Source organism: Mus caroli, chromosome 10 (assembly GCF_900094665.2).
Source record: "Mus caroli chromosome 10, CAROLI_EIJ_v1.1, whole genome shotgun sequence".
NCBI classification, from domain to species: domain Eukaryota; kingdom Metazoa; phylum Chordata; class Mammalia; order Rodentia; family Muridae; genus Mus; species Mus caroli.
This window is the reverse complement of record NC_034579.1, coordinates 94,061,679-94,088,956: the sequence shown is the minus strand read 5'-3', so window position 1 is coordinate 94,088,956 and position 27,278 is coordinate 94,061,679. Positions and strand designations below refer to the sequence as shown.

The 27,278-nt window shown below is 36.1% G+C and overlaps 1 protein-coding gene across 1 annotated transcript in view; it reads right to left on the bottom strand.

The window, feature by feature from the left end:
• Positions 1 to 27,278, bottom strand: part of Cep290 (centrosomal protein 290) — an 82,740-nt gene that overhangs the window by 16,976 nt on the left and 38,486 nt on the right. Inside the window, exons 29-45 of the mRNA XM_021173991.2 lie at positions 26,633 to 26,838; positions 25,520 to 25,671; positions 19,216 to 19,327; positions 18,242 to 18,697; positions 17,035 to 17,199; positions 16,081 to 16,188; positions 15,701 to 15,835; positions 14,363 to 14,629; positions 13,655 to 13,762; positions 12,740 to 12,939; positions 11,053 to 11,266; positions 9,666 to 9,803; positions 7,243 to 7,464; positions 6,817 to 6,939; positions 4,872 to 5,017; positions 4,405 to 4,560; positions 1,911 to 2,034 (exon numbers count right to left, since the gene is read on the bottom strand). Coding sequence (XP_021029650.1) covers positions 1,911 to 2,034; positions 4,405 to 4,560; positions 4,872 to 5,017; positions 6,817 to 6,939; positions 7,243 to 7,464; positions 9,666 to 9,803; positions 11,053 to 11,266; positions 12,740 to 12,939; positions 13,655 to 13,762; positions 14,363 to 14,629; positions 15,701 to 15,835; positions 16,081 to 16,188; positions 17,035 to 17,199; positions 18,242 to 18,697; positions 19,216 to 19,327; positions 25,520 to 25,671; positions 26,633 to 26,838 — 3,032 coding nt within the window. The remainder of the gene's footprint in view (positions 1 to 1,910; positions 2,035 to 4,404; positions 4,561 to 4,871; positions 5,018 to 6,816; positions 6,940 to 7,242; positions 7,465 to 9,665; positions 9,804 to 11,052; positions 11,267 to 12,739; positions 12,940 to 13,654; positions 13,763 to 14,362; positions 14,630 to 15,700; positions 15,836 to 16,080; positions 16,189 to 17,034; positions 17,200 to 18,241; positions 18,698 to 19,215; positions 19,328 to 25,519; positions 25,672 to 26,632; positions 26,839 to 27,278) is intronic.

Genomic DNA, 27,278 nt, shown 5'->3' with positions numbered 1-27,278 from the left:
AAAGGATACAAAGCTAAAGACATTCCGGATAGATCTTTGCTGCTGTTGAGACAAAGGACACTGGCAAGAAGGCAGCCCTGGGTGTGATTTGTTGTTGTTGTTGTTGTTGTTTGCAGGATACAAATGGCAAGAAAGAAAGCAATGTTTTGTGACAGGCATACCCCACAATGAGAAGCAGGTCCCCGCTTATTCACATGGCCTGAGCACGTATTCAGGTTCCTTCTGTCTTAGGATCTTTACTACAATGCAAGTCCTGCAATTTACAAAGCTGACACCTTTAGCATCTGCAATGATTTTTAAAGTCTCCATCAGACATGGAAATCTCTGAATCTGTTTCTTAACATTTTTTCTTCTTTTAGTTTGTCTATTTTATCTCTGGTACTGTTATGATCTGCCTAATGATAACAGTATCAATGACTGCTTACTAACAAAGTATTAAATATGACTTATAAGAAAGAATATATCTGAAGATTTCCCAAGGAGGCATTTTAACATATTTCTCATCTAATTATGAATGCATTTACTATATAAGAGATTTGTAACTTTTTCCTGTTATTTTCTGAAAAGAAAGCTTTTAAATATTACCGTGTAAATTGTCCTAATTTCTACAACTGTTTATTAATCAGTCCTTTTCTTTTTATGAATCTTACCTTCTTTGTTAAATTGTCATAGTGTATGTATATGAATTTTTATAAGAAATCTTAGCTTGTAAAGAGATAAAGGACTGCAATGTATTTAAAAGAAGGTACTTTTCTGGACTGACTGACCCATCAGTTTCCTCTCTGCCCTGTGCAGCATCGACACATATGTGCCTTATCAGCATGGTCCTCCTCAGCAGTTCTACCCTGACCAACATTACGTGCCTGACATTTTTGGCTACATGTGCCTTTTCTTTCAGCCTTTCCTTACCAGCCTTATTCTTGTTCTCATTTTTATGTTTCTCATTTTCATTTTAACAAAATTATTAATTACTTAGCTTTAGGAGCTGGAACATTTTTATAATTGACGGTAAAAATCTGTAAAGCTGACTTAAATTTGATCCATTTATTATTTGGTATTGCCTCCATATTTAGTTCAGTGAGATCTACAACACTTCTGTCATATCACAGAATATCTGTAGATACATACACAAGTCATCAGCGATATTTGTTTTCTTTCCTAGTTTTTATTCCGAGTATGGTTATGTGGCAGCATTTTGTCTGTTCATGTCTCATTTTTCTGTATACATTTTTTGTTGTTGTTCGAGACAGGGTTTCTCTGAGTAGCCCTGGCCGTCCTAGAACTCACTCTGTAGACCAGGCTGGCCTCGAACTCAAAAATCTACCTGCCTTTGCCTCCCAAGTGCTGGGATTAAAGGCATGTGCCACCACTGCCCGGCTTCTGTATACTTTTTTAGCTGAAGAATTTTTGAGGAAAGCCAGTGTTTGTATCTTGAGCACAATAACAGCATGGGATGGGTGGGAAGCACCTGGAGACATCTGAGAGGAGCTGGGGATGCAGCAAACTTGCTAACCATCACTGAACACGTGAGGGCTGCACATCAGAATCTCTAACTGGAGCTGGAACTGCTACAGATTTTTTTTAAAAAAGATTTATTTATTTATTTAATGTATATGAGTACACTGTAGCTGTCTTCAGACACACCAGAAGAGGGCATCAGATCCCATTACAGATGGTTGTGAGCCACCATGTGGTTGCTGGGAATTGAACTCAGGACCTTGGAAGAGCAGTCAGTGCTCCTAACCACTGAGCCATCTCTCCAGCCCATGCTGCAGATTTTTGCAATGAAGGATTAGACAATGCTTGAGGACATTAATAAGGAGGAGCTAACATTTTTTGTCCAGCTAAAGGAAGACTCTTATATCACTTTTATGCCTTTCACACTAAGGAAAGGAAAGATGTATACTTACCAAAGACTGAGCATATTTCTCCTTTGAAAGTTTTTTTTCTAAAGTATGAAGTTTTTCTTGAAGGTATCTATTTTGTAAATGTAAGTCTTCCACAACAGAATCTCGTGGAAGAGCCTGCTGGGTCCTATGAACAACAACCAGAATATTATGTGATCCTCACTTTTTCTAAAATTTATGAAGTTATGATACAGAAAAGAAAAAAATATAGTGTGTATATCAATACTATAACTTAAATTTTTTTAAACTTCCAAAGTTCACAAGAAACAAATTAGGATATTATAATTTATATTAAAAATGATCCATCCTTTACTCTCAGGCTTCTACAAAAGACTTCTTTATACCATCAGTTGAAGTCTGCTCTGATTTATAGAAACACATTAACATTTTTAAAGCACATGTATTTTCTTATATGGAACTATATAGAAGGACTAAACTACTATTTTAAAAAGCTTACAGAGTAACTGTATACTATCAATTTCATTGTCAAAAACCTCATGAATCCGACACGACTCTAACATTTCAGCAAATGCTGTCATATCATGTCCAAACTTAACTGGCTGGCTACAGGTCTCACCATGCTCTGACACAAACAAATCTATGAAACCTTTTGGTCCAGGATTTTTTTCTCCACTTAAGAAGTAAGTGCACACTTAATGTGAAAACATTAATATTCACGCTTGTCTCTATATCTTTACTAAAATCTTATCTACAGTACATCCTTCCTCTCATTAATTATGTATTTGATTAATAAAATTCAGATATTCAAATTTCCTGAATTTAGAGAGGAGACAAGATAAATCCCCTCTAGGACATCCCCAGTTACAATCAATATGTTCACATTAGAAAAATAGGAAACCTTAAAGGTACTAGGACCTTCCAAAAAATTAAAATAATTATAGTAGAATTCACAGAGAGAGGCGAATAGACTTTTGTTAGGAGCATCTGTTAGATGATGAACAAGGAAAGGTCCATGGCTGAAAGCCAGACTGGACCTGTCAGGAGAAAAAGTTCCTTAATCACATTATTCCTTAAAAAAAAATACCGAAAGATAAACAAAGAGAAAAAAAGAAAAGAAATTTAAAATGCTTGACTACAAGACTTCAACTTCCTGTGTCCACATCACTGTATTCAAACTGACACACTCAAGGATGTAAACAAGAAGGTACTATTCTAAGAAACAGAAACTTACAAAATATCCAAAAATTGATAAAAATAAGATTATGTCTAACTCGGAATCTCTGCACTACAAAAAGACAACCTACACATCAAGAAAAATGTACGGAAGCTCTTAAGTGTCAGACGAAGGGATACATAAACAGATACTTCTCAAAACGAATACAGTCAACAAGTTTACAAAAAAGCTAGAAGGACTAATTTTGAGTGCTTTAACGGCATGAAAATGATAAGTGCTTATCTACCTTGATTTGAACATTACGTGCTGTTCAACATCACAAACAACTCATTGTATAATTATGTTTCATATTTTGTTTTAAAAAGCACTAACTGTATTTTTAGAGACAAATAAAAAGGTATACATTTATGAAGAGTAAATATTTTCCACGTATGTTTAAAGATCGTGGAAGAAGTGATTCAAATAAAACATTATATACTGTGTTAATATGGTATGATTTATCTTACTCTGACCTTGGCTTTGCAGAAGACAGAGGTTTTAAAAAGTGAAGTTAAATAAATATCAAAGGCTTTTCTAAGAAACATGTGAGTGGGTTGGAGGTTGGGGTCTTCAGGTCTGCACAGCTGGAGTACAATCTCATCTCAGTCAAATAAAGGGCCAAGTACTTATGACTTTGAAAACCAATATATTTAGATTGGAACAATAGTAGAAGCATCAGATAGCAAACAAAGTTTACCCTCTCCTCTTACTACCTGGCCTGAACTCAGATTTGAAACATGAAGATGGCCAACAGCACTGAGGAGAGTTCCAGAAAAGCCCAATTCTGACTCAACAAGAAAGGGAATGGCCATGATTCTCTGTGATAGAGTCTTAGCTTCACAGAGAAACTTAAGCTCACTTGACTAAGGCTGTACTCCCTCTTAAGTTATACCACATCTTAGCCCACAGACGGTGGCTGTGGCAGAGTGGGCAACAGGAACCCAAAATTGATACCTTTTTAAAAGAGGAAATCTTCCTCTCTAGCTGTTGAATGAGTACCTCAAAAATTCCTCTGTTCCTCCCTTCTGCGCCTGTTTAGGCACATACATTTAGAAACTATACAACTTAAGGGTTTAATTAAAGCCCCGTTTTTCCCAAAGTAACAAAGGCAAGAGACACCAGAAATATCACAAAGATGACCATGAGGAGCTCTAAACAAGGGTTGTAAGAGTTGGTTATGGCCTTCTAGGCTCACTCTTGAGCTGCATGTGCATTAAAAAAATAATCAATACAAGCCATCCTTGAAGCAGTACATTTATATTTTCATGTATACAAGCCAATTCTTCATCAACATAGGCACCATAACTCCATGCACTGGCTTACCTCATATATAATATGTCATTTTCTAGGTCCAGATTTTTCTTTTTTAGCTCTTCCAACTCTTTTTCAGATTCCAAAGCTCGCACTCCTAAAACCTGGTCAACAGTCATTCCTGTTGTTTTCAGTTTCTTCTGCAAAGTAAGTTTCTCTTTATCAGCTCTGTAGAATTTAATAAAGAATGAAAAAAATGTATCTTTGATAACTTTTATTGTTTGGTTTATTACACTGCAGTTTAGGCATCATTGTTCTGTTAATGAAGTAAGTGCACCATTTTGTTCTTGGCATGAGCATATTTGAAAATCACATAATTCATTCATACTTGGTAAAATATAGTACATTTGAAAGGTGATAAAATATAAATCAAAGATAATCAAAACTAGCAAATTTGTCATTTATCAAATAAAATAAACTATATAAGTTCAAGATAGAAATTTAAATTATTATTAGTTTTACAATGAATTTTAGCTCACTTGGCAAAAAGTTCCTTTAAGGTATTCAGCTGCTTTGCCAGGCCGTGGGCTTCTCCTTCCTTCTCCTTTAGTCTGCTGCGTAGTCCCTCTACTTTGGTTTGCCATTTCTTACCTTCTTCCCACCTAATTAATTCTTCTTTACTACTCTGCAAGCAGTAACAAATGTGTTATAAACTGTCAGCATTTTTAACCTCATTTTAAATATTTAAGCACAATTTTAAACTATACAAGGTAATATGTAAATAGTTCATTCTGTTATATAAGTTCTAGAATCTTTAGCTATGGCAATCTATTAGGAAAACTACTTCCATTTAAGTAGGCTTGGCTCATCACTTGACAAGTAAGAGTTTCAGACAAGATTCTAATGCCAAAGAAATTACCACAACAAATATTCTTAAGGAGTTAAATGAGAATTCAAATACATGATTTATGTAAGTAAGCTTCTAAGGAACAATTGTGTGTGAGTCACCAATCCAGTCTTGTTACTGAGTGACAACTGACACTTTTCTATTACTGTAATTCACTCTGGTCTAAATCCACATTACTTTACCACCCAACATGCATTTATTTTGTGCTAACCACGTGCCCAGCTACTACTGTAGATACAAAGAGCAGAACGTATACGTGAACCAAATATTACAATGTTGATTTGTAGAACAAACTTGAGAAGAAGATATAAATGCAGGGAGTAGGTTAACTGGTGATAAGTGCTATTAAAAATGGGAAAGGCAGGATCTAGGTTCTTACAGGAACAGATCATCAGGTAATGGTGATGGAAGGATTAGGGTTGCTAGTATTACAATAAAAGAGTCAAAGAAGGCTGTGTGATAGATACACGATAGTCCCATGTTCTGAGAAAATCCTGCAGGGTGTTCACAGAGTTAAAACCTCTGTCCACAGTTTCATGAAGTAATAATTTAACTCCATTTTACCGTTTATAGTCTCCCTCTATACACTGAATTAGTAAGAGTGCAATTACCTTTGAAAAATAAAGGTTAAAGGTTATGTTGTTGAAAATTATAACAATTGCTTATCATTGTGGAAATCAAATTACAGCAATAACACTGATATCATGTAAACTGCTACTAGAACACATTTTTGCAGAGTTTATCTTTGAGGTTTAGGATTTACATTAATAATACCTAAGTTACAAGCACATGACTACCATATTCGTCTAGTATAGATCAGAGACATGATATATAATGTATTATATTAATTATTTTGTAAATTATTTTTATACTTATGCTAATTTCATTTGGTACATTTAAAACATATTTGAAATTATAGAAGTTTATATTGACTCCAAATTTCATTTACAATAATACAGGAGATATTATGAAACATCATGGTTACTGAAAATGAGGATGTCGTGTCTAAAAAGGCTGGGAGGTGGAGTTTGAAGTCAAATTAAAGAATGTCCTCTAAAGCTAGAGAGCATTCCATATTTTTTCTCCAAATTAGATTCTAACCTTATTTATTCAATCGGCTACTAAGTATCCTTTTTAAAAATTACAAAAACCTTTCCTGACTGATTGTTCTTTTTTTTAAAAAAATGTACTCCAAGAGTCAGGTGACTTCTGGAAATCTGAGTACTAGCTGGAGAACGAGATGTATACATAAATAGCTGGGCAGCATGAGATGGAATCCTTCTTAGTGTTTGCACAGGCAATTAAAGAGTGGGGAGAACGAGAAACTCACAGGCTACATAGGATGTGAGGAGACACTAATGGCCCTCCAATATCAGGAAATGACATGGAGGTTTATCTCTGGTGTGTCTTCAAATGGAGTGTAACCTTTCTAAATGACAGAAATCTGTCTTAGACATCTCAGCCTTATTTAGGACCATACACACTATGTATGAGGCCCTTAAACTCAGAGTAAATTACCTGCTTATCAATGCATGCCTCACTTAGTTTAAGACTATTAATGGGTACACTTCACATACCTTTTCCTTCACCGGCTTTATGTCTACGTCATCCACCTTTCTTTCCAGTTGGCTTTCAAGTTTTTTAACTTTCTTTTGAAGTTCATCGATTAAACTTTGCTTGTTATCCATCAGTGTTTTGCTCTAAAAACATTAAGATATAACTTTACATGACAAATATTAAAGGAGACATTAAATATTCCAATTAACAAAATCTGGGAGGCTATGATTAATCATGCTTTCTATAAGACATTGAATATCAGGATAGCATGAAAGGTATCACTGTGCCTTATAAAAATGTCTCACTGTAAACAGAAACTAACAGAGGCCTCTCAAGAAACTAATTAAACAACTGGAGATAGTTTTGGCACGTATTGTAAAATAAGTGGGGACCATAACTTATACATTACAGATCAAACAAATTATCTGATGTAAATACAAAATTACCTGCAGTCCACTGGACAGTCTTTTAATCTGTCTTCTCAGTTCATCATTTTCTTGATCAATTCCATCTTTCTCTCTAAGGATTTTATTATAAGCTTTTTGCTTTTTTTGCAGTTCATTATTTAATTCATTTAAATCATCAGCTAGTGAATTTTCTTTGTTCTTACTTGTTTTAAGAGCTTCTTTCAATTTTAAAAGATTTTCATTTAAATCTTCAATTTGTGACTAATAAAAGACAAAAGTATTACAAATTTCTTCAAGTATTAATAATAAATCAACAGAAAACTGAGGTTATATTAATATGCATTAGAAACACCATTCCACTATAAATTTTTAAGTATTTCACACAAGGGAAAACTACAAACTGCAATATTTTCTCCATTCATGTCAAATGAAGCAAGTTCACTGAGAGAACTACAACCACAAGAAAAGACAAAGAAAACAAAAAAAAAATGTTTCACTACAGGTCAGTTAGTAAAAGAGATCAAGATGAACAGCAATGTTTTAAAGATTATGAAACATGAGATTAGTATAACACTAAATCTTTGACTTCAAGTATGTTGTAAAATCCTGTGAAGATAAAGACATGGAAGGATTGCTTGAGACAGCAGACTGACCCTTGTAGAGGAACTTTCATCCAGCACCATGATTGCTCTGGCTAGCGATCACATCCAAAGCTATGATCTGGCTGGAATGCAGGCAGGCCCTTAGTAGCGTGTAGAAGGAAGCAGCCATGTTTGAAAGTGAAGTTTAATTGAGGGGAAGACATAGTGATGAGTCAGAGAAAGCTTTGACAGAACAGGATATACCCAACTCCCAGAAGAGCGGAAGAAGAGAGACTACTTAAGAGCAGGGACAGAAGAAAAAGGTGCATGTGGTTTTTGGTGTGTGGTGTTTATATGGCAGTTTTACTGGGAGTTTTACAGAGACAAATTACAAACAGAACAAGCTAGACACAGGTGAAGACAGAACAGGCCAAAGAATGAGAAGGAGCCAGAAGATTAGAATTTATTGCCAAAGTTAGTATGAGGCCAGACAGAGCAATTCTGTCAGAAGCTAAGAGAAGACAAATTTAATCAGTCATCTTGGAAGATTAGATTGCATGGAGGCTAGAAGCTTCCAGGCCTAGGTCTAGGGTTAGCTAGAAGAGAGAAGGAAATGCTCTGGGCTCAGCCAAGCTGTGTATGTATACTGCTTGTGTGAGATTCTCATCTCATCACTTCATCTCCGGAAATAAAAGCAACATTTATAATCCTGCATGTGTGTATACTTTAGGAATTCTTAGCTGCCTGAACAAAGATAATAGTAAAAACATGCGATGACAAGGGCAGAGACATGCTATTATTTGTCCTGTTATAGCTTATTCAACTAAGTATATAAAGGTTTTATTAAATAAATTATTAAGGTCAAATGATATTATTAGTGATATTAATTATTATTCTGTTTAAAAGAAATATTTAACATCTCAGAGAAAGTTTTAAAAGAAGGATTTGAAAACATAAAATTCAGGAATAGCATTCCAGATAAAGAGATAATAAAATTACATCAGAAAAAGACTATTCCCTTTTATATATTTATTTAGAGAATTTTTTTATTATTAACTATGACATGACTGAAAAGTATAATAGTCAATTTTTGAAAAATTAATTAAAATCTATTTTCCAAACTATTTAATGATAGTAAAAAGCATATAAAGATATCAAAAGTAAATTAAACTAAAAAAAAAAAACAACAAAAAGAATTTATTAGATTTTTCATTTTACCACAATATACTATGTGAAATTTGCGGGGCAAAATAGAGAAATTGCAAGTTATTGTAAAATATATGTTTAGGGAAAAATTTTTAATCACTAGGCTTAATGGTCAGATAAAAAAAATGTTGAAGTATGTTGATAAAAATAATTTAGTGGAAGAACAGGCTTCAGAGCCAGCTAGCTCTGCAGTTAAAATGCCTCACAGACAATAAGAAAGTGTGCCGGGCTGGTACGGAGTGCCCGTTACAGAAGAAGCTTCATACATCTGGTGCACGGTGTATCTGTAAGATCTCGGTATGACTTCTCAATTTTGCTGTGAAACAAATTACTCAAACCAAACAGCCTTAACAGAATTCAGAGGGCTGGAGGTTTAGCTCAGCAGTAGAGTATTCACCCATGCTGGACCTGAATCCCAGTTAATGCTTAAAATTTACTAAAAATGCCTTAAAATTTTCTTAAAGTAAAATGTTTCTTAAATTAGTCCTTTTAGTAAGCACAACTCATCATGGTCTATCTTTTCAAACTCCTTAAGATGAGAGTCCATACATGAATACCATAAAGATACATAGTGTTTAAAACTATGTATGTACCTGTCTAATTAGCCACTAGTTCAGTACAAACTCTCTGGTGTGTGCGGGTATCTGGCCACATTAATACACATCTGGTGCTCACCTTTAGCTCTCTAGTATGGCGCTCAACAACTTGTTGAACATTGAGATTTGCCTCTTTTTGAGAAGTTACAGCGATTATACGTTCCTCAGCTGCTGCTGTCATTTCCGACCGAAGTTCCAACAGGGCTCGACTAAGTGCCTAAAATTACAATATTAAAAAAAAATAGTGGGAAATTAACACTATGTATGAGCAAAACAGAATATAAACAGGCAGTATGGCTTTCTACTGCTGTCCTATTAGATGCAATATCCTAAGTGGCTTCCACGTGGCACTGCAGCTCTAGCCTATGCTCTCCGCACAAGGCAGCTACACACAAAGACGAGATTATCGCAGGGAATGTGCTTAATCAAACGTAACTCACAAACTCCTGAGCTTTTTCAATGAATGTCCTTGTACTTTTACCCAGCTTTTCACCAACCCTGACAATTATTTTCAGAACCAAGCACTAATTCAGTCAAGCAATTTCTATTTGAAAAGAAAGCATGCTTTGTTTGATAATTTCCAAGTTTACCTATTAGTAAGAAATTCTTCATTTAGCAAAAAAGAAAAAAAAAAAAGCAACTTCACTCAGTAGACCCCTCCACATGGAAACTGAATTTAAGTAGATGAGTAATGTTATAAGACACTGTATATAATACTTGCCCATAAAACTCATGAACGAAGGTGGGGAAAGTGTAGCATCTTCTAAACCATTCGCTACTTCTGAGATAAGTAAGAAAACAAAGCAAAACTATGATATCCTATTAAATCTATTGACCAATTCTCACACAAAGACACTGTGGCCACACCCTTTCATCTCTCTTCCTTCTTACACCATATCACCACTAATCCTCTAACGTGTTCAAAACTGCCTCTGCAACATGAGAACCAATGGGAAGAAAATAATGGGGCTAAGATTTCTTTTCCTTTCTTACAATATTTAACAGATCACCACACATAAATATACTATATCTGCATTTTAAAACAGCACTCGTGCAGTGCAGAGTATGTGAAAGAACTTCTATGCAACAACATTACAAATAGCATTCTTTTCTCTTTATTGGATATTTTATTTATTTACATTTGAAATGTTATCCCCTTTCCCAGTTTCCCTTCCACAAATCCCCTATTCCATCCCCTCTCCCCCTGCTTCTATGAGGGTGCTCCTCCACCCACCCACCCTCTCCCGCTTCCCCATCCTGGTATTCCCCTACACTGGAGCATTGATCCTTCACAGGATCAAGAGCCTCTCCTCCAAATGATGCCAGATAAGGCCATCCTCTACTACATATGCAGCTGGAGCTATTGGTCCCTCCATGTGTACTCTTTGGTTGGCCAATGGTTCGTAGACCTTTTTCAGATCTCCAGATCTCTAGGCCTTTTTCTTTGGTAGCTGTCGGGTACTTACCTTTTGTTGCTTCTCTTTCAAGGCTAGTTGGCTCTTTAGCCTGTCTACTAGATTCCTCATTGTGGTTGTTGGAGCTCTGGAGTTTGCTTCTTTCTGAGCCTGGAGTTCAGACTTTAAACTCTGGGAGTCCTTGTGTGCTTGGGCTAGAGCATGCCTTAAGTCCTCTACCTCTGCTTTCACTTTCTTTACCTCACTGGCATGAGTTTCTTGGAGCCTGAGATAAACAAGCACATGTATTTACCAGGCTGGGTATTGCAAGTAATACCTTGATTCAAAAAACAAAGCAAAACAAAACAAAACAACTTTATAACAGTATAAAGCCACAACGACAGAGTTTTATGTGGTCAAAGACTATACATGCAAGTTATTTCAGAACTTTGTTACTTCCTGCATTTCAAAATTAGATCCAAATGCCTAAGTAGTGTTCAGTATGGCACGGGGTTCATTCCTGCGGTCTCAGCATTGAGCCAGCTAAAGCACAAGATCACAGTGAGCCCAACGACAGCGTACACTGTCCAGTGAGCTCTAGCTAGGACAGCCTGGGTTAGAGTGAGATGTGTCTCATAAAAGAAATGAAAACAGATTATAAAAACCCAATTTGAAGTCCAGTACATGGCATCAGATTAGTATACAAAAATATATAAACTCTTAAGTGGCAGCTACTTACATACTCACAAATGTGTGGGAAGTTTTTGAGAGGTATCTTGGATCCAAGTGTATACAGTCAAAGTTCTAATGGGCCATCAGAAAGGGACAGAACCATAAGTGGGCCAACATTCTCACTTCCATCACAGAGGACCTGAGGCCCAGACTGAGGTCTGTGATTAGGAACTGAACAATTTCATACCAAGTCTATGTTTTAAAGGCTATTTTCAAAAGAAGGCTGAATAATGCTTATAATCTTTAATATACATAATGTGAATACTCTGTTACTACAGTTCCTTAAAAGCAAACACTTTAACATTTATTGAGCCTGGTTGTTGTCACAGACTCTCTCAGGTGTTTGAGGAAAAGCTACTTATATATCAATTTACAATTTTCAAGTTACTTTTCTTTAAAAGATTTTATTTGTTTATATATATACATACATACATACATACATATATATATACATATATATATATTTGTATATATATATATATATATATATATATGATAAGTACACTGTAGCTGTCTTTAGAGACACCAGAAGAAGGCATCAGATCCCATTACAGATGGTTGTGAGCCACCATGTGCTTGCTGGGAATTGAACTCAGGACCTCTGGAAGAGCAGTCAATGCTCTTATCCACTGAACCATCTCTCCAGCCCCTTAAAGTTATTTCTGTACCATGGGGACTTCACTTAACCACTCTGAAGGTGCCCAAGTAAACACTGCCATTTTCATTTAAAAAGGATGAAGAGGACAGTGGAAATAGTTAAAAATAAGATCCTACAGAAGAAAATAAATTGGCTTTTGAGGAAGAGTGACTAGTTTCACAGAGTGATTCTTTTTCCCCACGACTACTCTGTCACGCTCTGGAGCCTTCCTAGGGCCTTACTTTTATAAAGCAACGAGTCCCGGGTGTTCCTGAGGACACAAAGGGACAATGCACATCAAGGCTTTAGGAGGGAGCTCACACAGCAGGTACAAGCTTTATCATAGCATAACTTCCATATGCTTATTTTAAAAAGATTTGTAAAAGTTACCGTAATTTGGTATTTTCAAACTCTCTGACTTTTAACTCAGTGATTTCTTTTTGTTTTTCCAAATCTTTTGATACTTTCTTTAGTTTGGTCAAAAGTGAGGACAGAGAGTCATCTTGTTCCGCTACTGTCTGTTCCATCTCGGCCAGACGAATGAAATGTTTGTTGGTGGGTACTGGAGCAGGAGACTGCTTAATTAAATCCTATGAGATACAAACATATTAGTAATGGGAAAGTCAATTTGAGACTATGACTCATCCTATAATTTTCTTTAGGAGTCAACAAAGTCTGAAATTGAAGAGGAAAAGACAAACTAGGGGAGAAAGGTATAGACCTATTATTTTTAGTCAGTATTTAAGTGCAGTGCAGGGTTGTGAGCCTGAACCAACGAGTGAGGCCTGAGGAGCCTAATGCTGTGGGTTACGAGAAGGGCCACTTTTCACAGCAAGAACATAGTGATCAAAAGGAGGCAAACAGACAGCACACACCAGCTGATATGAGGTCCCCAACACACAGACAGTAGAGGACTTCCTGGTCTGTGTTCATTCAGAGATGAAGCACCTAACCATCAAGAGACTGGAGCCCCAGGGAGTTTAGAGGTCAGGTGGAATGGGGGTGGGGGGCATCCACATGAAGATGGGGTGGGGTGGGGAGGAGGTGTGGGATACGGAGCAGTAGGAGGATGGATGGGGAGGGGCAAGGAATGGAATGTGGAGTGTAAAAAATGAATTACAAATAAAATGAATTGAAAAGAAAAGGAAAATGATCCGTTTTCATGATCAGAGCTGCTTTTCTGGAGATGATTTTGGCAAGAAAAAGGTGAGGTATGTTCTACTGTGAGACATAAAGAGGAAAGAATTTTAAATTGTGTGATATGAAATCTCAATAAAGAAGAACACAAAGTTCTCAGAATCTTACCTGAGCTGTTTGTTTGAATTTATTGAGTGAATTATCGGCCTGTTGTTCTAATTTGTGATGAAGAACATGAAGGTCTTCCTCATGCTTCTTAACAATTTCTCTTTGCTCCTGTTCATGGACAGTTGAAGTTGTACTATAAATTATGACTGAAATACATTCACATTCTAAAAGATCTTAGAAGATCTTTAAATTTCTAAAACCTTGAAACAGAACAGATAATCTCTGCATGCATATGTATATTAGACCACTATATATTTCTGCTGGCATGTGCTCATTTTGGCCACTGGAGCCTTTCATTACAATTTATTCTTAATATTAGAGTAACATGTATCCATTACCTTTAACTTGTTTTGAGAAATATTTTAAAATACTAAATATCTCTCCTATTGTTCTAGAAAAGTCCATCCGCATTAGTCACTCCTGAGGTAGCACCACTTACCTTATTGTTTCACGGTTTACTCAACGTTCACCTGATCTTTCCTAACCACCCAGCTTCAGCATAAGAGCTGTTCCTGTTTACCTCAGTCGAATAGGGAGACACACAAACACAAGCTGCCAGTTTGACTGACAGATCTGTAATCCAATCATATAAAAGCAGCAATTCCTATATGGAATCATGTGAGAGCAAAAATGAACTACCACTTTAAGAGAAAATAACTTCTGCCTCTGACAGAAAAAAACAGGACGGAAAGCAGCGTGACAGAATACCTCTCTGGCCTTCTCCAGAAGGTGCTGGTATTTCTTCAGTACTTCTTCCTTGTGATTTAACCTTGCCTGCATGTTGGCAATAGTTTGGTGGGCAATTTTCATTGTGTGATGAGATTTCGGCTCCAGCTCTTTTCTTTCTAGCTCAGCTATAAGTTTTTCTCGATCAGCCGTGGCAGGCAATCGAAGCCTCAGTTCATTGATTACTTTGTCTCTTGACAGAATATTTTGCTCTGCCAACCGTAAAGCAGATTCTTTTTCTTTTAGTTTCTACAGTAAAGACACAATAAACTATTTTAGCACCATTTGTCCTTTAACATGCTTCATGTAAATTTTACTTAAGACTACTTACAGGCAAAACAGCAGTTTCACACATGTGTATAATAGCCAATTGGCAGTAAAATTCTATTTATTAACATTTTTATGTGACACATTCATTTGCGTGTATTCTAAGTTGCTCATAAGATTATCACTTGTAAAAACTCTGTTAGGTTAAACACAAAATTTAACTAACTTTACTTCTTTCTTGCAGTTTAGAATTAACAATGACTGGTGGTGGTAGAATTGGAAAGAAAGTGCAGTCCTATCACCCCTCTGATGTCACAGAACACCAAGGCAGAGGTGTTAACTGGGGACGCAGCTGGGATTTCAGTGGCACAGGCCAGTGAATCATTATGTTGCGATTGGAAGTTTACCAAGCCAAAGCAGAGAAGTTTTCAACTTCAGTAAGATTAAGACAGATATTTTAAAACACATGATTTAGTGGTAGCTCATATAAACCAAAAATTTTAAATTAGTTTTTCTGAACTGATCAAAAAGCCAAAATTGTATATGGTAAATTCTTTGTAAATGTACTTATAATTAATATGTTTAGATGGAAACTAAAAATTTAAGTGATATTCAGTTTATATTACTTTATGAATAATTTAGTGAGCTGATTTGGCCAACAATTAATGAAATTCAGTTCATAGATTAAATAATTTCATTTGCTTCAACTTTATTTACTCACAAGGAAAATGAGCAGATATATAACATACAATGTAAAACAAGTGACAATGGAAACAGTCGTTAACAAAAGGCAATATAGTGTTTATAAAGCTTCAAGTAAATAACGCTTATTACCTAGTTAGTATGCCTCAAAGTAGAATGAAATAAACAAATGAATTGTAAATTCAAATTAACTACATGGACTATTATCAGCTATTAGAAATAGTATATAAGAATAAAGAGAGGAATTAGCAAAAATCTGCCACTTTAATTAATTAACATAAATAAATATTTAAAAAATTCTAAAAACATTCCCAGTAATATACTAATTAAAATGCAAATTATTCCAATTACCTCTTCTAGTGACTTGCAAGTTGCTTGTGTCTTAAGAATTACTCGAATATTTTCCTTAATTTTTCTTAGAGCAATTTCAAGTTGGTTTGGAAGGGGCAAGCTGGGGTCTGGCATTGATCCTGTAGAGTCTTCAAACTATAGAGAAATAATATGCTTTAAAAATTGTACTGTAATGTGGAGAAAACAATATTAAATCTTCTTTTAAGTATATAAAAAATTAGTAAACTAAATTTCACTTATCTTTAAACAAAGAAACTCATGACAATTCACATAAAGCACACATTCTAAAGTTCAAAACATATTGAATTCAGAGACTATCTGTTAGTTAATAATGCTTTAAGCCATGGTACAAAGCAGCAAACATAATTAGTTACTGATACCTTTTGTGCTGCACTGAGTATTTCTTTCTGCTGATGATCAAAAATGTCTAACTGGCGTTCCAGCTCAACTTCTCTTTGATCCCAAGCCATCTGTCTTTCTTCATGGAACTAAAAAATGACACTTGTTTTGGTTAGGTACATCCAGTGACAATAAGCGTATAGCATGCGTATAAACATTTTCACATTTTACCTGTAGCTTATTTTATCCTCAGCTATCACTCTTATTTTATGGGAAAAACAAGCAAACTCAATGTCAAGCAACTTGCCTAAGAACCCAGAGGCAGAATTTCAGTCTAGTCATGTACCCATTCATGCATTCATTCCAACCACACACATGACACACATTTCTCAAGCACTATATGGAGCAGGGCAAGCATAGCAATAAACAAAACTTAATTCCTGTCTCCAAGGAAATTATATCCCAGGAAGAGGGAAACAGGAAATAACAAACAAATACGTAGCATATCAGAGGATGGCAAACACTCTTTAGAAAATGAAAGCAAATGCTCCCTATATAAGAAATCTTAATGGGAACAAAACATAAAGTATCTCAAATATGAGAGAGAGAGAGAGAGAGAGAGAGAGAGAGAGAGATCAATCTGAGTGCGGGGACTAGAATAGTCTGTGTGCTGGGTGTGCTTATGAGCACTATCTTTCACTTAAGCATCTTTCTCTACCCCATGCTGTGTTCTAAATCAACACTGACATCTAGGAGGAACTAGACTGAAGAAATAAAATAACCAATATCAAAATAAAAACTAAGTTACCAAGTAAGTTTCTGTTACAACTAAGTAAATTTGCATGTTTGGGAATTTAAAAAGCAAGAAACAGGTTATTTTGTTACTCATTATAATGGGAACTATACTTAATTATCTAATCACAACAACATAGTTAAAATACAGTGATCTGAGTGTGAAAGCTTTAGAAAGAACAGAAATAAATAGAAAATGAAACCTTGCTTTGCTGAACAATTTCTTCCTCTAGACTGTTGATTGTATGTTCATATTCAGAGATGATATTATTCAAATATTTGATTTCTTCTTTACCCTTGACTAGTTCTCTATTTAGCTTAAGTTCTTGGAGGCGAAGTTCTTCTATTTTCACATGCCAATTGATTACCTAAATTATATATAAACATAAATGCTACATTACTGATCATGATTTTAATCGAAATTAATGGCAAAGCTATTTAAAATTTCCATAGAATATTCGAAAGTATGTAGACTATTAGAACAAAACATTCTTCAAATTATTTCAAAATGAATAGCCTAGTAACATTTGCTATCAATTTCTCATTCACTGTCACTTGTTTATTAAGTGCTGACTGCAGTCATGTTATTGACACATTGCTACAGATTAAACACAGAAATTCTAGCCTTTTCTACAATGATGGCGTCACTGGTCACTTTTCCATGCTCCAGTGGACAGCATCATACCCATGACCACGTCAATGGTGCTGAGGAAGCTCAGTGGGTCATAGAATGACAACAGAAACATATGAAACATGGGTCAGGATTTATGGGAGGATATGGTGCCGGGTGGGTGCCGGGAGGAGATAACAGAGAGGTGAGAGTGGCCACAATTCATTATATGCATGCGTGCGTGCGTGCGTGCGTGCGTGTGTGTCTGCGTGTGTATGTATATCAAAGATTTCATTTTTAGAAATCCACCCAAGAAATATTTTTTTAAAAAAGGGAATTGTAATTATTTCTAGCACAGGGAATAGGACTTAACTGCAAGACAGTTATTTACCATTTAACTCTTCCCAAATGAAAGTAAAAGCTAATCTTTAAAAAATACAATGGAGCTCTATGAAAACTCACAGTATACACAAGAAATATCTAAAAGTGAAAACACAGAAAAAAAAACAATTCATACAGGAAATATTTGTGCAAAGTAGTAATCAACTGATGACTATAAGTCATTTAAAATTATTATACTTAATATATATTTGGACTTTTCTAGAATATTTAAAATTCTGTTTTTATACACAAAGAGTAATTTTCCTAAAGATTTTTGTTTATGAACTCCTAAATTCCCAACTTAGAAAATCTAAGCTACCCAATGAGGATAGATGCATATTAAGCATATTTACACAGCTACAGATTAAGAGCAATATTACTATATAACACTGAATATTACATTTCAGATCAAGTTTTACCTTCTGGGCTCCCCTGGCATCTTTTAAAGTACCGATCAATTCTTCTAAGCCTTTTAATTTTAATTCCATCTCCAGTGTTTTGTTTTCCATATTTCTGTGTTCCTGTTGCGAATTCTTCATTTCTTGCATTATCTTAAGTTTGTCATTTTGCAACTGAATCATCGTTTTGGAGAACTTTTCCTGCTGTGCTAAGGGTAGAGCTCCACTGAACTGTCTTCGCAGCGACTGAATGGTTTGGCGCAGGTGTTTTGCTCTGTTTCTACCTTCCAAACGAGCATAGTAGAGCGCCTGCTCTTTTTCATCCAGTTTCTGTTCTAAGCGCAAATTGTAGGCTTCCATCTTCTGGAGTTTGGACGTAACTGCCTCTAACTTACCGAGAGCAGTGGCCTCACTAATTTGAAGAGCAACAACATGTTGGTGTAATTTGGCAATTAGAGCCTTTTCATCAGATTGTGCCTAGCAGTAAAAAATACATATTTACCAACAAATACGTCATGGGTTCAAAGTCATAATTCAGTAAATAAATTTTAAAACACTGGCACATGAGATTTAAAAACAAACAAATGAAGCATACTTAAATTTCTAATTTTGCCTTATAATTCACAAATAACATTAACAACACAATTCTGCTATATACAATGAATACCTTTTAATCCTCTAAAAACTACAGAACATGGAATATATGAAAAACTACATATACATACAAGAGAAAATAGTCAGTAAAGATTCATTAATTATTCCTCCTTGGTGTGTTAAAGATTCACTAATTACTACTCCTCAGTGTGTTAACCGAAGAGCAGCCTTGAAATGCATCTATAAGTATTTCAAAAGAAAGATGTTCTCTAAAGTCCCAACCAACAGGAACAGCTTTTTACTGCTGCAGTAACGTCTGGATAGCACTACCCTCAAACAGCAATATCTCAGGTGAGCTTAGCAAGCAACAGACTAAACAGCGGAGCTAACCCCATATGCACCTGGAAGTCCAGCAGCTGCGTTCTGAGGGATTCCACTTCCTTTTCCCTGGACTGTTGTTGCGAATTCAAAAAATCAACTTGTCTTTTGGCAATATCTGAAATCTCTCTCAGCCTAGAAAGTGATAACATATTTAAGCAACAATTCAATAAATACCAAAAGCACCAATTTCGAGATATCCGTCTAGAAAAGCAATTTAGTTTTTGAGTCTCTTCATTGTATCAAACTTAAAGAGTTCAAAGGTCTCTTGAACTATTTCATGAAACCTAATTTTATATGTGATCTAGAACATCTTCACCAAAAAAAAAAAAAAAAAAAAAAAAAGCCGGGCGTGGTGGCGCACGCCTTTAATCCCAGCACTCGGGAGGCAGAGGCAGGCGGATTTCTGAGTTCGNATTTCTGAGTTCGAGGCCAGCCTGGTCTACAAAGTGAGTTCCAGGACAGCCAGGGCTATACAGAGAAACCCTGTCTCGAAAAACCAAAAAAAAAGAACATCTTCTACTCTGGAAAGTCTTTAACCTGTAGTATAGCATAATATATACATTTTGAAAGATAATAACGTAAGGCATTATCCCAATTTCACTTAATAGATGACATTCTATAAACGCAGGTTGTCAGAGAACACTGCCTCCTACACATTTTTCCTAAGATACTTTTTATTTTATTTAGAAAATGGTAGGTCCATTGCCTAGCTCTGGCATTGCTCCTTGGTCCAGAGGAGCCCTCTGGGAACACAAGAGCAACCTACCTCCCTGAGAATAATACAAATAATCAATGAAACCAGAGGTTGTTATTTCCAAAAATCAACAAGATAGACAAACCCTTAGCCAAACTCAAAGACAGAGAGACAGTATCCAAATTAACAAAATCAGAAATGAAGAGGGAGACATAACAATGGACACTGAGGAAATTCAAGAAATCATTAGGTCTTACTTCAAAGGCCTGTGCTCCACAAAATTAAAAAATCTAACTGAAACAGATGATTTTCTAGAGAGATGCCAATTATCAAAACTAAATCAAGATCAGGTAAACTATCTGAATAGTCCTATAACACCTAAGGAAATAGAAGCTGTTATTAAATGTTTCCCAACCAAAAAGAAAAAAGAAAAAAGAAAGAAAGAAAAAAAAAAAGCCCTGGGCCAGAAAGTTTAGTGCAGAATTCTACCAGACTTTCATAGAAGAGCTAATGGAAACACTGCCAAACTCATTTGATGAGGCTATAGTCTTAACAAAGAAAATTTCAGACCAATTTCCCTTCCAAATACTGACACAAAAAAATATTCAATAAAATACTTGCAAACTAAATCTGAGAACACATCTAAGACATCATTCACTATGATCAAGTAAGCTTCTTCCCAGGGATGTGGTCGGTGGAGGTTCAATCCACAAAAGTCCATCAAGGTAATCCACCAAATTAAAAAAAAAAAAAAAAAAAAGGAAAGAAAAACAAACAAACAAACAAACAAACATGATATCACCTCACTAGATGCCAAAAAAGCATTTGACAACAATACAACACCCCTTCAAGCTAAAAGTCTTAGAGACAGCAGGGATACAAAGTGCATAGCTAAACACAATATAGCAAGCCAATAGCCAACATTAAATTAAATGGAGAGAAACTAAAGCATTTCCACTAAAATCAGGGACAAGGCAAGGTTGTCCACTCTCTCCTCAGATCTCTTCAATATAGTACTTGAAGCCCTGTCTAGAGCAATAAGACAACTAAAGGAATCAACTGAATACAAACTGAAATGGATGAAGTCAAAGAATTGCTATTTGCAGATGGTATGATAGTATATGTAAGTGACACTATAAATCTACTAGAGAATTCCTACAGCTGATAAAAACTTTAAGCAAAGTTGCTAGATACAAAATCACCTCAAAGAAATCAGTAGCCATCTTTTACACAAGTGATAAACAGACTGAGAAAAAAGTTGGGGAAACAACACTCTTTAGAATAGTCACAGATAACATTTAAAAAAACCTAACCAAGCAAGTGAAAGACCTGTATGACAAGAATTTCAAGTCCCTGAAAAAAGAAGTTGAAGAAGATATCAGAAGATGGAATGATTTTCCTTGGTCATGAGTCATTAGAATAATCATAGTGAAAATGGCCATCCTTCCAAAAGCAATCTACAGATTCAATGCAATGCCCATCAAAATTCCAACACAAAATTCTTCACAGACATGGAAAGAGCAATTCTCAGCTTCATATGGAAAAACAAAAAACTCACAACAGCCAAACAATCCTGAACAGTAAAAGAACTTCTGGTGGTATCACCATCACTGTCTAAAGTTGTACTACCGAGCAATAGTGATAAAAACTGCATGATATTGTTATAGAGACAGACAAGTGTACTAATGGAATCAAATGGAAGACCCAGATATAAACCTATATACCTATAGACAAAGAAGCCAAAACCATTCAATGGAAAAGGGAGAGCATCTTTAACAAATGTAACTGGATATTTGCATATGATAGAATGAAAATAGATCCATATTTATAACCCTGCACAAAACTCAAGTCCAAATGGATCAAAGACCTCAACATAAAATCAGATACATTTAACCAGTACAGGAGATAACTTCTTGAACAGAACACCAATGTCTCAGGCACTAAGGTCAAGAATTAATAAACAGAACCACATAAAAGTATAAAGCTTATGTAAATCAAAGGACACCATCATCAGGACAAAAGGGCAGCCTGCAAACTGGGAAAAGTTCTTCACTAACCCTAATTCCAAGAGAGGGCTAATAACCAAAATATATAAAGAACTCAAGAAGTTAGACTCCAACAACCCAAATAACCCATTAAAAAGTGTGTACAAGGAACAGAATTCTCAACAGAGGAATCTCGAATAGCTGAAAGCATATAAAGTCCTTAGTCATCAGAGAAATGCAAGTCAAAATGACCGCTCAAATTCCACCTTACACCAATCAGAATGGCTAAGAACAAAAATTCAAAGGACAGCACATTCTGGAGAGGATGTGGAGCAAGGAAACACTCCTCCATTACTGGTGAGAATGCAAACTTGAACAACTAGTCTGGAAATCAATTTGGTGGTTTCTCAGAAGACTGAATACTTCTAGCTCAAAACCTAGATATACTACTGCTGGGTGTGGAGAGCCATGCCGCGAGCAATCGCCATTATAAGATGGCGCAGGCCTCCGCTGTGCCTAACTAGTAAACAAGCCTTGTACGCAGGTGCGAGAGTGAACTCACGCTTAGTCACTGCCCATCTCAGGACGTAGTAGTGGGGTGATGGGCGAGCAACGAATCAGGTGCACACGCCACATCAGGTGCTGAAACACCATGGCTGAGGGCTATATAAGCGACCCCATTTTCCTGGGTCTGGGTCTTCCCTCTTGAAGAAGCAATAAAGCTTTTTGCTGCAGAGGATTCCGGTTGTCCCAAGTGTGTTCTTGCCGGCGAGAACCGTAGCTTGGGATAGCTGGGCATATACCCAAAAGATGCTCTACTATACCACAGGGACACTTGCTCATCAATGCTCATAACAGCTTTATTCATAATAGCCAGAAACTGGAAAGAACCTAGATGTCTATCAATGGAATGGATTCAGAAAATGTGGTATATCTACACAAGGAATACTACTCAGCCATTAAAAATAAAGACACCATGAATTTCACAGGCAAATGGATGGAACTAGAAAATATCCTGAGTGAGGTAACTCAGAGCCAAAAGGACATGGATGGAATGTACTCATTTATAAGTAGATACCAGCCATGAAGTACAAGATAATCATGCTAGAATCAACAGACCCAAACAAGTCTAATAACAAGTAGAACACAAGTGAAGATGTTTGAATCTTTCTCAGAAAGGAAAACAAAATAGATATCAGAGATGAATGGAAGGAGGAATCTGGGTGGAAGAGGGGATGGTAGGGGAGTGGTGGGGTAGATCACATAGGTAGAAGAGCAGTGGAGATAAAAGAGAGATCATCTGGGGGTTGGGGGGGGTGAATCTCTAGGAGGTGCCAAAGACCTGGGACAAGGAGAGGGTCTAAGAGGGTCACTCTATGAGATTCCTAGCAATGGCATATATGAGTCCTGAAGTGGCCACTTCCTGTAGCCAGGCAGAACTCCTGTAAGGATAAGAACACCAACCCATCCATAAAGCTGTAGACTGAAAATGTGTCCTACCTACAAGATGTGCAGGGGCAAAGATGGAGGAGACTGAGGGAATGTTCAACCAATGTCTGACCCAACTTGAGACCCATCCCATGAGCAAGAACTAATCCCTGACAGTAGTAATGATACTCTCTTATGCTTGAAGACAGTAACCTAGCATAACAGTCCTCTGAGAGGCTCCACCCAACAGTCAATGAAAGAGACTCACACCCAAACATTAGATGGAGCTTAATGAATCTCATGGAAGAGTTGAAAAAAAGATTGAGAGATCCAAAGAGGACAGGAACTCCGCAGGAAGACCAACAGAGTCAACTAACCTGGACCTTTGGGGGCTCCCAGGGATTGAATCACCAACCAAAGAGTGAGCAGGGGATGAACCTAATCCCCCTGCACATATGTAGCAGACCAGCAGCTTGGTCTCCAATTGGGTTTCCCAAACAACTGGAACAGGGTTGTCTCTGAGCCTGTTGCCTGCCTGCCTGCCTGCCTGCCTGCCTGCCTGTCTTTGGATCTTGCGTCCCTAAGTGGATAGCCTTGTCAGACCTCAGTAGGAAGGAAGTGCATAGTCTCACAGCTACCTGATGTGTGGGATCAGAGGTTAAGGGGGTGGGGGATTGGTACCCCAAGGTGGCGGGGGGTGGGGGTTCCACTCCTCAAAAGAAAAGAGTAAGGGAGCTTGGGAGAAGGACTTTTGTGAGGGCATACTGGGAGGAGAAGAAGGGCTGATATTGAATTGTAAAGGGAAAAATAAATAAATTTAATTTAAAAACAAGGAAATGGCAGGATAACAGAAATAAGTTAACCATTGCCATTGCACTTAGGAGTCGATGTAAAATTCCCATTTTAACTTTTTCAGTATGGAAGTTAAGTGCTTCATACACAGAACTTTATATTATATTTGAATGTCATGTTACATATAGAAAATATGATTCATTTACTAAAACTTATTCATTAGCTGAAACACACACACATGCACACACACACACACACACAAATTGGGCATTTGCACAAATTTTTCTTATGATTTCTGTGATTACAAAGCTCAATAAAAAAGTCCTTTGTTTGAAGCAGAACAATTTGAGCTAAGTGGGACATATTCATCAGGTTTCCTCATATTGATCAGAAGGCCTCTATAGTTTAGTGGTTAATAAAAAATATAATAAAATGAATAATTATAAATTAGTCTTCTTATAAGGTAAGGTTTATGTGAAGAAAGAAACAAGTCAATCATAGTGTGAAGATGAAAAACAACTGATTTCTCAAGGCTGTAAAGGGGTGGCTGTCATTTATGAACACACACACACATACACACACACACACACACACACACGCGTACACATATATACACACACACATACGCACATACGTACACATACATACACACATACACACACACACGCACACACACACATACACATGCACACACACACGCATACACACACACACATACACACACATACACATGCATACATACATACACACATACACACACACAAATACACTAGTTATTTGTGCTTGACACATTAACTCAAAGCTCCTTATGATCACCCACTAAAGCAGCACCTGACCAGAAAAGTGAGTGGAGAATATCTACCTGGCACATATATTTAGTGTTCTAAAGTAACTAGGAGTATTTTCCACTGCCAAATGAAAAACAATTTACCTAAGCAAGAGTTCATGAATTAATATGTCTGATGTCTTACACATAGCTATCACATAGCTAGCTATGTGATGCCTATCACATAGCTAGCTCCTAAGGAAATTAAATTAAATCTATATATGAATTACATATATACATCAACCTTATAAAAAGGTAAAATTCCTTTCTTTTTAAAGTGAATAAACTAAATACTAACTGACTCTTCTATCTCTCCTTCCCCCAAAACAGGCACTAGGAGTAAGACACGGACTCTACACAGTTTCTGTCTCAGTTTTAGTGCCTTCTACAGTCACAGCCCTACACTCAGGGAAAACAAAAGCAAACTGTGTGATGTTATTTCCTCCTCAATGTTATGTCATCTAGTTAAAAAACAACCAGAATATTAATCCTCATCTTTAAAAAAAATGAGTATAGCTACTGCTCCGTATATTTGTAACTGAACTTAAAGACAAATCAAATAGACCCATCAAATGATGAAATTGTTTTCAAGCACTTACTTGGACACTTCAACTTTGAGCTCCACTTCACTCTTCTCTAGTTCTAGAATCCGCTGTCGGTCAGCATCACTTACTGCCTTGTTCACACTATCAGCTAACTCGTCTCTCAACATCTGCTCCACCTTTTGTGCATCCAGGTTGATTTTGGTAAGCTATGGGAAAAGCAACAACAACAAAATATTCCCCAGGAGTGTTCTTTTATTTACTCTATTTTACCTAATGCTGAGAACAGCTAGGAGCTTCGACAACTAAAGTCAATGAACTCCAGCTCCAGTCTGGACACATAACTTCTGGTCTCTTGAGTACTAAAGGCTTCTTTACTTTCTCTTACTCCAGAAACAGGTATAAAGTAGTAAGAACCAATAAGAACAAACTATAAAAAAGATGTAGTAATAGTCTAATTCCATCATAAATTATTTATGTCAGGCAATCACTCCTTAAGAATTTTTGAATATAAGCAAAGTACTTACAAATAAATCCAAGTGACTTAACAAAATTTTATAAGTTTAATGAAATTATTTATTAAGTTTTTATTAACATTAAATGTCTTAAAAGAAAAAAAAAATGATACTTAGGTTTTGAAATCTATCTCAACCTTAGTGTCTGCAAAGTGTTAATCATAGGTTGTTGAGTATCTGCAGACCGCTTAATTCAGACCACATAAGTATCTTTAATTACCTGATACTAAAGACTTTGAAAACAGAAATTTTTTAAATAGTTTGACTCTTATATAGTCTCAGCTCCCAAATTGGTTCTGGTGTACAAAAAGAGAATGAATATTTTTTAAACAAAGAGATGAGGTTGGAAGACAACTTGCTTTTTAAAGAAACAACTTCCTTCTTCTCACTAAAAACAATACCATACCATTAGCAAGAAAGAATTTGTTTACGGAAACAAGTGCTTTGATGTAAAGCAATTGAGATTTTAGAAGAAAGGTCTATAAATCCATATATAAAATGTAAATGCTGTATGCATATACTAGCTTAGAGTGTAACTCCATTACATAAAATGTAAATGCTGTATGCATACACTAGCTTAGAGACACAGCGTTTATAGAAATAATCCAGTGTCTACTGTCGAATGTATATTTACAGGATAAAAATTGTATCAAACCTCAGTGAACTTGGTTTCCAATTCAAAATTACGTTCTTCCATTTGCTTTAATGAAGTCCTTAAGTGCTCATACATTTTCTGACAGTGTTCAGCCCTCTGCCTTTCATTTAATTCCTTCATCTCCAACACAGTGATTTTCTTTGAAATAGAAACAATGTCACTATTTGTCATTGATTTCTTTGCCTTATCCATGTTTGAGTCATTTCCTATGTGCAACAATACAACACGCAAAAGATAATTCAGGAGAGGTGTAAAAAAATAGCACAGTTCTATGACTTTCTGAATTAAGACATAACTGTATTTTATTTATTTATCCCTACCTCTATGATGCTTATCTGTGTATTCTTTCTAGAATAAACATCTCCATTTATCAAATGACAATAAAAACTGTAATGTTACTGAAATAATCATGTGACGGTCAATGTAGAGCTGTCAGAGGTTAGAGGATTTTAACAAGCAGTAAATAAACACTTGTTCTGGAAGTGAAATTAATTGCACTGGGACAATACTGGACATCAGTGTGTCTTTAGACATATAGGTGCAACAGTTTTAAAGTTGCCAAACACCAAAGTCAACAGTAAAATCTTAAGTGATATGATTAAGAAAATCTACAAGACAATCTCAAATCATGAGCATTATTTTGGGT